Source organism: Lissotriton vulgaris, chromosome 5, assembly GCF_964263255.1.
Source record: "Lissotriton vulgaris chromosome 5, aLisVul1.2, whole genome shotgun sequence".
In the NCBI taxonomy this organism is placed as follows: Eukaryota; Metazoa; Chordata; class Amphibia; order Caudata; family Salamandridae; genus Lissotriton; species Lissotriton vulgaris.
Window position 1 is genome coordinate 969,263,378 of NC_141693.1, and position 11,034 is coordinate 969,274,411.

At 42.8% G+C, this 11,034-nt stretch overlaps 1 protein-coding gene across 1 annotated transcript in view; it reads right to left on the reverse strand.

The window, feature by feature from the left end:
* Positions 1 to 8,652, reverse strand: part of LOC147711837 (uncharacterized) — a 92,826-nt gene extending 84,174 nt beyond the window's left edge. The window contains 5 exon segments of the mRNA XM_086922565.1: positions 4,102 to 4,174; positions 5,347 to 5,462; positions 5,917 to 5,998; positions 7,147 to 7,259; positions 8,482 to 8,652. Of these exon segments, the coding sequence (XP_086778691.1) occupies positions 4,102 to 4,174; positions 5,347 to 5,462; positions 5,917 to 5,998; positions 7,147 to 7,238 (363 nt within the window). The 5' untranslated portion in view covers positions 7,239 to 7,259; positions 8,482 to 8,652.
* Between the last annotated feature and the right edge of the window lie 2,382 nt (positions 8,653 to 11,034).

An 11,034-nucleotide genomic window follows, 5' to 3' on the forward strand; every position in this document is an offset into this window, starting at 1 on the left:
TATGCTGGCCATGAGGTGCAGACTGTGCATCTTTTGAGGTTCCAGGAGGAGACCCACCCGTCTTCCTCTAGCGGGTTCGGACCATTTGGGCCCGGGGCTGCAAAGCCAGCCAATAACGGTCACACGAGGAGGCTACTTAATGAAGCGGCTGGAGCACAAAACATCTAGTCTGCTAATAAGCACTACGGGTATTCTTAAATAGTTGACCGTCTGGGAAAATCAAGGGTAGCGCTCTGAAACGATCCAAATGTTACAAGTGGCGTTTCAGAGTGTGATCCGCGAAACGCAATAGAAACAAGTCAAACGTAGCAGTGTTTGATTTCAAGCGCACATACTGTCAGGCTGTGAACATGTGCAAAGGTGTAAGTCATGACCTGCTCAGTGGGATAAACACTTGCAGCTGAGACTTGCGGCAGACTGGTGGTCGTGCGTCAATCTTGGCAAGACCGGATTAGCCTTCCATTTGCTTAGGTTAGTAAATTAGACATCTAACAGCCATCCAAGTGCATGAATACTGCAGAGGTTCGGTATAAAACCCGGCATAAAAACAAGATATTTTGACACGGGCAGATTTCTACACACCTGTTTCCACCTGCCCACAAACTGATCCATTTGTTGCACGTAATCAGCTCAGCGGACAAAAGAGCACGCGCCGGGGCGAAACATTGGCAGCGTCCTTACAAATGGCACCGCACTCTGCCCTTTGTTTTTTGTATAGGTAGAGCTGGACCAGTTTTAAAGTCACCTTAAAACAGATGCCAGTGAAGTCCCAATGGTCAGCCCAGATCCATGGCAGATATATAATATTCCCAGTGCTCACAGAGGTGTATTTACGCATGTGCTGTATTTGTTCATCGCAGGCCGCCTCGCAGTGGTCTTCATATCGCATCGACTTTTAGGCAGAGGATGGGCTTGGAAAGCAGGCGGGCCCGATAGGTCCTTGGTTTTTATTTCTTTGCGTCTCCAGACACAACTGCTGCTGCTCCTCCCATTGTCCTCGGAAACAACATGTTGCAGTTAACCTACTCACAAGATGCTCCCATTTGCATTTGAAGGACTAACTTTGCCCCTCACCCAGAGAGCGTTTCAATCCATGAGCAGCTCAAGAAAGGCAGAAAGCCAGGAACTACATTTTATTTCGCATTCCACAACTCTGCACTTTGGCTCTGGGATACTGAAAGGACATTGGGTTGAGTTGATATGTGAGATTTAATGAAGTATCCATTAACTCCCTCTCTTCTGTGGTAGGGGGTGAGTAAATGGATGCAGTTTTAAATACTGCCGATTACTAATTAATAATGACCAGCCTCCAATTTAGCCATTGCTTTTTTTTAACAGCATTCTAGTCTATTGGATGTTTCAAAGACAAATGATGGGCTTATGAGCATATAATTCCTCAGCTGAAGAGCCGTCGGGCCTTTATCTGTGTAATCAAGCTAACTACCCCAAGGAAATAATTGTGATTCCATGTGAGCGTGATCATTAGGTGCATCTTCACATTAAAAACCATCAATATTTATGTCTTTTTTTATTGAAGGAAGTTACACAACACATGTAGGTAGGGGGCAGAAAAGGAAACGAGGGAAAGAACGGAGAGAGGAGGGTGAGATGTCCGTCATCAAGGTTAACTGACCTCTCCGACTGACTTAACTATCTATGGAGGGACAGTACTGATATGAACACTACCTGTACATATGGATGGAAAGTGATCCAACCTTAAAAAAAAAAAATGGAGCCACTGGTTTGTGGTTTTAATGTGTTGTATTTAATTTGCATTCCTTATGCTTTTTCACTCATTCACGAGTTATTCTTTCTAGCACTTTAATTTCAAACTATGGAGCAGTCGCTTTACAATAATGTATATATATTGAATAGCAATACAAGTTAGAATTAACCTCAATTGAATTTCTGCATTTGTGTTGTAATTGTGGTACACTCTTCCCTCTATTTAGAAATGTTACAATCCTGTTACTTGGATTGGGGAGGTTTGCCTCCTGGTTTAGTGTCAGGATAGGCTAATTTGCTTGCTATTAGGGCCACTCCTGTCTTGATCGGTAGGTTTTCAGGAGACACCTGTAAGTGCGCTCTGGGTTCATGTATTAAAAAAAATCTAGCACTGGAATCAGCATAGATCAATAGGAGGTATAGGATCCCAAACCTGTTTTCACCAGTGTCAGGCACATGTTCTAAAATGGCTTGCCGGTTCACTTCTAATGGCAGTAATGGAACTGACCAACACTGGGGCATATCTGCAGGTCAAAAAGGGACCACTTTCCTACACACAGACGATGTGCTGAGTTTTCAGCAAGCAGTCGTCTTGACTGAGGAAGGTCGCAAATGGGGACATGTGCTGGAAGAATCTTGGCCCCTATAAACGCTAGAAAGTGGTTGTTAGTAACTTTCAAAGAATTAACTTTCACAATTAATTTTAGGAATTCCCAGCTTCTACACAATGATAAGTGAAAATTACGACATTACCCTCACGACCGTCACCAAAGGTACGAACACCATCGGGGGACATAATGCCTTTCTCTGTTAATATTTACGCCATATCCTCTTGAATAAGGTATAAGGAGATGTATTTGTTATATGTACATTGCTACTTCTGATTTGTATGCTACTAAATCCTGAAATTTCCAATAAATACTTTTGAAAAAAAAAAAAAAAAAGATGAATTCTCTTTATAAACACCACTTGTCAAGTCAACCACATTCATGCTCAGGACGGCTCCCAGCCATCAGGAGTCACAGTAGACGTGTGCCCATGGCGGCGGGAGCGAACCGAACGTTGCCGCTCCACCCACGTGTGGTTTTCCCCACCTGTGCAGGAGAATTAATCAGTGGGGAGAGTTCGGACGGCTCCCGACCACCTGGAAACAATTCTATAAAATCCCAAGAACAAAAGTGTTCTGCTACTACAGAGCATTGTATTGTTCCAAACTAAACATAGGTTTGTTACAACCACTTTAGTCTGGTTTCCCAAACAATCAATAAAGCTAAGAGCATAAATTAGCTGGCTTAGTCATGGTTGAGTGCTAAGTACGACACATCACCACCAGGTGTTAGTTGCTATGGAGTCTTCTTGTTTGGAGGGACTACTGGAGAAGTGGAGTCATGGAAAGGGTTTGCTGGTGCCCAAGGCCTTAATATTTTTGGGGACAAAAGCTTGGTAGACTTAGTGATGTTTCACATGTTTTCTAGTTGGCATACAGCGCAAAGAGCGGAACACAACAGAAACAGGCCAAGTGACTGCAAACCAATAATAACCATTTTGCACGGGTCTAGAAAGGAGTTTCACTGGTTATTAAGAGGGCAGACTTTAGAAAGACAGCTCCTAAAATAAACACAGTGTAAACAAGCATTTGCAATGCAATTAGTCTAGCCTTTGGGAACTTATATGTACCTAGATATGCAGCACATCAGCCTGGGTGCTGAAACATCTACTGTTCTTTAACATGAAGGGAAAGTAAGCACCACACTGCGTGACACGCCAGGTATGGGAAACACATGGAGGGAAATATTGCTTTTCAGCTGGAAACCGTATAGTCCAAAGCTCTGTTTTCAAATTAAAATCAAGGCCTTTGTGGGCACATCACAGAAAATAAAAGATTTTAAAACAATAATATTGTCTACGGGTGCCCGTGGAAGACCATTTCTATGGACGGGAATCTAGAGAACGCTAAGTGATTCTGGTAGATTACTGACCTCTGCTGGTCGTTTTCTATCAAGACAGTTTAATAGTCAGTTGAACAGAAAAAAAAGTCCATAGGCGGAAACAAACAAGTCCTAGGGCTGATCGCCAGAGCCCACAAAGTACATACTAGAGGTCTTGAATGCTCCACCTAAAAACGACAGCAGCAAGCAAATGCTATATCCCTAAATGTCCTTGAATATAAGGGGGGGGGGGGGGGGGGAATTAAAGTGCAAACCACTTGCTTCTATTCAACTGCACAAGAGACTTAACAGTACCCGAGTGAAGCAGTCGCATGTTGTTGATGGGTAGTTTAGGTTTTTAAGTTAGGAATAACTTTCAAACTTTGATACATATACATGTCAAGAATACACAAATGGCAGGATTGCTAAAAAACATGTTTATAAGTACCTGCAGAGTTTCATTGTTTAAGGCGGTCGAGTTTCTTTTCCTCCTCGGAGTGGACTGTGAGGGATATTCAAACCTAAATGTTGGACAAGACAGATCACATAGTAACTTGCGCTCCTTCTGTTAAGCAGCCACATACACTTCATATGCCTTTCTACAGTCTAGTTCCACTTTTTTCTGCAAATCAAAATAAACTTTAATCTAGTATTGGACAAGAAAAAGCGCACATCTGCCTTTCATGAGCAATTCACATCGAGAATAGATTAAGTAGCGTGGCAACTTGAAAACTTCCATTGACTTCTTCCCTGAGTGGATGTCTAACATCACGCCAAAGACATGAAGACAGAGCAGCATATTTAAGGAAAAAACGTATTTTGATCTAATAACACGGGACATTTAATCTTGCTGTAAGTTGCTCAGAAGTAGGAGGCTGTGTAAAACCCCCATAACTTATTTACGGTCTCCTTTTCCTAATCCAAAATTAAGTGATGGATGAGTGCCTGGAATTTGTCCAACGCTTGGGGTGGCATGCAAACCCACTACCTCACATTAGCCTCAGCTGTATGCAAACGAGCTTGGGTCATGCTTCAATGAAACAGTCCAGCCCTAACTGCCATACCAGACACTCTATGAACAGGAACACTGGTTTCAGCCGAATCTAAAAACCCAAACGTTGACAGCAGATGTCTCATCACACCTTCAAATATCAGTACAATTTAGCATTTAGAAATAAACTCAGCCGGCACAAGGGCTAGTTCCAGAACTAAAAACACAAGGTAGCACCTCAGGGGGAATAAAGGGCTATAAAGAAAGGAAAAAAAACGTAATTTAACACCAAAAGTTTATAGAAATAAGTTAGACTGCAAATATTTAGAGATTCAGACAAATCTCATAAAAGTTGCTAAAACTCAAGCATTATATTAACCTTCTTAAACCATTATAGCAGGAGAACTCTGGAATAATCCTAGGATTAACTATTGGACCAATTAAATAGAAACATTACAATCAAATAAATGTAGAATAGAACGTGGGCAGTGCACGTAATAAAAGGCATAGGTTATGCCCAAACAACGATAGCCTTCAAAAGATTCAGAAGCACACCACGTGCAGATACTGCATAGCAGAAAAGTGGCATACGGTCCGACATTTAAAACTAAGCTGCCTGGCAGTTGTGCCAGTATAAAAAAATAAGCAGTTGGAACTCAACTCTTTCAGCAAAAATAGCTTTTAAAGACAGATTTAACATACCTGAAAGAACGATCAATAACAGTTAAGATATCGCCATGCATGAGAGCCACAGGTTGTTGAATACAGACACCATTCAGCTGCGTCGGATTTACAGAACTTAGATTGGTTACAATTGCCTGAAACGTTAGAAAATTGAGTTAATGTGAACCACCGACATTTAATACTACATATATATATATATATATATATATATATATATATATATATACACACACACGAACCTCTGCCTCTTGGCTTTTAAAGTTGCAAATATTAATGCTGTCAGCCAAGATAGCTCAGTGAGTTGCATGCTATTCATAAGTTTGACTAACTGAATGGTTATCTGAGCCTGCCAATTGTTAAGCCGGTTAAAGTAACATCACTGCAGTAACACTCGTTAAGTGTAATTCAGAAGCGCCGTTTGCGTGAGATACCGAGGACCCCCCCCCCCCCCCCCCCAACTGGCAAATGTGTATACCATGCACGTGTAACTGCAGTTTTGGCAAACAAGAATCATATGTATCACGTTTTGACAACGGGTTCTCTAGCCAGTTGACGCGCTGACAGACATTTGTCAAAGGGCGAATGTACCTCTTTATTCTCATTGACTTCGATTTTGCAGTGTTCTTTGGACACATGGGGCAGCTGGATGCGAATATCGCATTCAGTTTTCCTGTGGTGTAAAAAAAATAAAAAAACATAAACAGGCTTCTACCTTCCTCAAGCATGCTTCATGTAATGAACACTAGTTTAACATGCAAACTGAAGTGGAAGACAAGAAACTTCATCCACGTTCTCGTTCAATATACCAAACGCTCAGCAACATCAGTTATAACTGGATAGAACATGCATATTATGGTAATAGCAAGGGGACAACAATGACAGTCGCACATTAACCGCAAGTCAGCTTGCATACCATCCACCTGCTAACAGTATTCCATGCAGTGTGCAATCATAAAAAGCTTACTAAAGTAGCAAGCACACCAGTCAAGTGAAACAGCGACTCCAGATACTTGATTCACACAGACTAACAGAATACCCTACTAAATGCGCAAAATAGCTTCCTAGTAATTTATTCGACCACTATTAGGATGGCGTGTTTACGGGTACTAACCACCACCGCCCACTTTGCATTCAAATAGTAATGGCAGATGCGCCAAAACTGCATTAAGGCACGGAAAACCAGCGGTGCCATGAAATGCTGCCACTTTACGAGTAAACGCCCATGTTACGTCTCTTCAAGCAAGGTGGTATTAAAGACTCGAAGAGATAAAATAGAAACTCATCGTTTTGTCTATTTACAGTCTAGGGCATCTAATTCGCACGGTTGAACTGTCAGGATATGCAGGGATGCATTTTAGACGCCCCAAAACCAAGGTTAACTTACTCGCGCATTACAAGCAGCAAATTATGGCAACGGGCAGTTGCTGTATCAGCTAATTATTTAAAAACAGAAGGGGCGAATGTTTAAAGGGTAAAGCAACTAGATACAAAAATCCAGATGACTGTGCGGGATCACATCATCCTACTGCTGCTACTTCAAGTGACTAAATTCTGCTGGCAACCCCAAATTAAACCATTGGCTACATGCTAAAGACCTTTACATGCAAAAACTTTGTAGTTAAAGGACGCCCCAGCTTGTCTACAATATGTTAAGGAAATAGAAACATTGGGTGCTTCTCTTCGCAAGGTGCTCAAGTAGTCATTTCAAGATAGGACCATTTCTAATAAAGCAAAGCATTTATCGAACACGAACTGTAAATTGAGTTCTGTTGACATCTAAACCATCATAACAAACTAAGTGTAACATGAATAATTTACCTCCCAAACAAACAGCTCGATGCAGTCAATGGAAAGTGAGTTCCGTCTGAACCATTTCTTTTAATAACCACAATTTTCCCATATAGCGGCATCTTCGTAACTGGAGATCCTACCTGAAAAGATTACAAACCACTGTGAGAAATACACGGTAAAGTGTTGTGAACCCCAACAGTATCTATGCACGCGAAGCCCGCCATCACCCGCCTTCATAAACCAAACAAAAGAGCGCGGGAGCTGTCAGTGACGCAACAGCTGCGACCGTAGTGCCAATCGGGCCCAAAGACGCTCGCGGGACCCTTACTGACAGTGTGAGGGGCTACAGACTCAAGTCTGCACACCAAGGGCTATAACATAGGCTGCGCGCTGCACATGGAGCACAGCCGCGTTAGTTGCTGGTACAACAGGTACCTTACAGCCCTGCAAGAGGTGAACAGCTGCCTCTAACGCGCAGCCCAGTAGTACCCGGCGCTGATCGTCAGTTTCGCTGCTCAAGTACCACGAGCGGTCCCTGAGACCATGTTCAAGCCACAAGGACACAGTTGCCTCTGCCTTTCCAATCGTATTAAGACATGAACTATGAACACTGTCGAGACGCGGCAGGGCTCTCGCGACTCTACGCCAGGTGTAGGGGCAACTGCATCTGGACCCTGCACCAAGACCTGCATTGCGCTACCAGGATTCAGAGCAGGGTAACCTAGGCGGCTCCATTCCCACTACTCGTTCTTTAAGGCCTGCAGCCTTAAAACCATATCACCCCCCCTTGAAGAGCTTGCCTTGATACTTTCAGCATATGATCTTAAGCTTAGAGAGGCCGGTTACTCGGCCCAGCAGCATCCCATATTTAAAAACGTTTTTCCAACAAGATATTTATTTAGTAAGAGCGAGGCGGCATCAATAGTCAAAATTAGGCACCGATAAGGACACTAGTGGCCGGGTATTTGCTTACGCGTGTAGCAAGTCAACATCTGGACCGCCAGAAGCAAACATGCGGTCATACAACTCAAACAAAAGGGCATGATGCTTTGGACCAGTAATGCTGACCCTTGGAAAAAACGCGCACAAACTATTTACAACATCCACAAAGGCTCCCCAAACAATTTAAATATAACATCTTTAGTTACCCGAGTGCATATGGTGTTTAAGCTTTGCGCGGAGGGTCACTCGGCTGTATTCAAACAATGGTATACTCAAAGAATTCAAAATGCATTGGTCGGGTTCCCTCGTTATCAGGCCCGAGTGGCGCCTCCGTTTCGGATGCAGCAAATCCCAAGAAGTCAAAGCCCACCCAGCAAATAAAGGATCCTCCCAGATCCTTCAAAACTCATGCAATCTCACCTGTAAATAAAAGTTGACCGCCGAGGATCGGCAAGTCCATCCAGGGCACCGAGGGCCGAAAAGTCAACTGCGCAGTGTCGCCGACATCAGCGCATACTCGCACCGTTCTCCCCTAACTCGTCTAAGTGCACCCTTGGCGCGCACTGCAAACCGCTGCCGCCGCCCTTCTGCAATCCGCGTATCCTTCCGCCGCGCGCACAACACTCACCGGGCTAAGTTGCACAGCACTAAAGAACTTTGCAATGACACCGTTACCTTCTTTTTGCTCGAATCTGGAGCACCCAACGAACGGTCCTCCGTTCAGCAGACCGAACGACAACTTTTAGCTGGATTATTTCCTAAGGCGGACGGACACCTTTAAAACACTTATTTTCAAATGTGTTCCAAAATTCCCCGCGAAGCCGTTTGATTGGCGAGCCTACGTGTCGTAGACAGAAACGGCCAATGAAAAGTTGGGGGTGGGCGTGGCTGTCTGCACAGTGCGCCATTTTATTACCTACTAGAAACTAGACAACAGAAGCCTGCTAAGGCGGGAGGAAAACCATAATGTTTTTTTTTTCGTGTTTTGTTTTTAGGAGCCTGCCTATATTCTGACGAGGTGTACAATGCGGTTGGCCGTTGCTATCACGTCAACGTCATGTTTTCTTACGTTTCCCTTAACATTAGATTATCTTTTGTACTATCACCGTAGTTTGCTGACATTGAAAGTACGTTTTGTAAACACACTGGGAGGAAGAGGAGGAGCGTCGCGCCTTCACTGTATTTGGCGCTCGTATTTCATGGAGGAACTGTCCTGGTCAAATTCCGTCCGCGCAATTGTTTCTGTCGCTTGGGTGTGCGCTGTTGTAGTTTGAGCAACGAAAACATAGTTGGTAGACGCAGAAAAGACTTGTCGTTCACCATTATAAGCTAGTTAAAGCCATTTTGGCTTTTTCACCGAACGTCGCCTTAATTGTTGCGGAGTGTAGTCAGGTTCTATTTAATTACATGCCAACACATTATTTTACGTCATGGCCAGTGGGAGTCTGAGACAGTGCTAGCATGTCCACTAAAGCGCCTTCCTTAACCGTGACTCCTCCCTCAAGCTGTTGACGGGTCTTATTACAGTTTTCAAATACCTACCATCACAACACGTTTTCGTTTGTAGGTTTATTTTAGGGTAGATCAAGAAACATGATTTACCGTTAGCATTCTATGACAGGAACTTCCTTTATGATGTAAATTAGGAAAGCCAACTGTTTTATTTTCCGATATAATGCCATTTTTGTAGCTGAAGAAACCTGCAGGGGGATTTTAAAGGGTCGATTCCAACTTTAATGTAAAATGTTAAATCCTGCATTAACTGCAACACTTCACTAACTAATTACCATCTCACGTGATTGTGAAATTGGTCATCACATGTGAGTTAAAAAATTACAGTTTTATCTACAGTTTTGTCTGATTCCAGTCCAGTTGTGTTGGCACAATACTTCTCGTCTGGTAAAAGTGTGAAAGGCGTATCTAGTTAAAATAACAACTGTTTCAGCAAATGTGAAAGAAGTGGCTTTTGCTGATTTGTTCCATGGAAATTCACTTTGAACAGCTGATTAAACCTTCATAGTATGTTTGTTGCTCACATTTAAATCCCTTAAAGAAATCACACAACTGTAAATAACTGTATTCCAACCCGGAACATGTATAAAAATGATTAAAGCAAGCCTATGCACACGCTTGTATTAATTTAAATTCTTAGTAAGCAGTTTGTAGAGCTTCTTCACAAATTCAATAAACACATATCACACAAATGAGTTCAATCAGTGTAGTTGTGATTTTCTTGACTCCTTTAATCTGAAAATTGTCTAGCCAACACGTGTTTCGGTTGGGGATGTACCCCACAACTTCTTCAGGGCTTTATGGCAACTGTAAAAAGTGATGGACTCCGCCGGTTGTAATTCCGTCCCTGCTGGTATGTTGATAAAGTGTAACTGACATTCACAATGTCCTTATTGTAAACATGGTTCCTTTCGTGTAGAGCAAAGTCCTGTGCAAAAACGTAAAAATTAAGGCTAGTGTTCCATATTTATCTGCACTGCAAATACGAGCACCTCTCAGCGAGTGCGCTGGCCGTGGTAATCCTGCTCCGAGGTTCCAATTCGAACCGCAAGTATAAAAGTGGCTCAAAAACTTTCAAGTATTCTTGAACAAGAATTTTCAATTTTATTAATGACACAGAGGCAGAGATTATACATTCTCTACCTTCTTTATTCAAAATAGCAGCCATGGAAAATACAACCAATGGTAACCATGACATCCCACACTCAGCAAGAATAAGTGACTTACACTATAAAAGTCAATCTCAACCCAAGGCATGGATTCAATGCACACAAAATAACACCCATGAAAGTAACACACATTAGTTACCCCCCGAACATCCAACACCACACCCACCTGTCGCCATAAGAGCCTTGCGTAGAACTTGCATAACACAACTGAACACATTGACAATACCCACTCTTAAAGGTATACAGGACAACCCAAACTTACCACATCCATACTTTTTTATCGAGTGCAGCA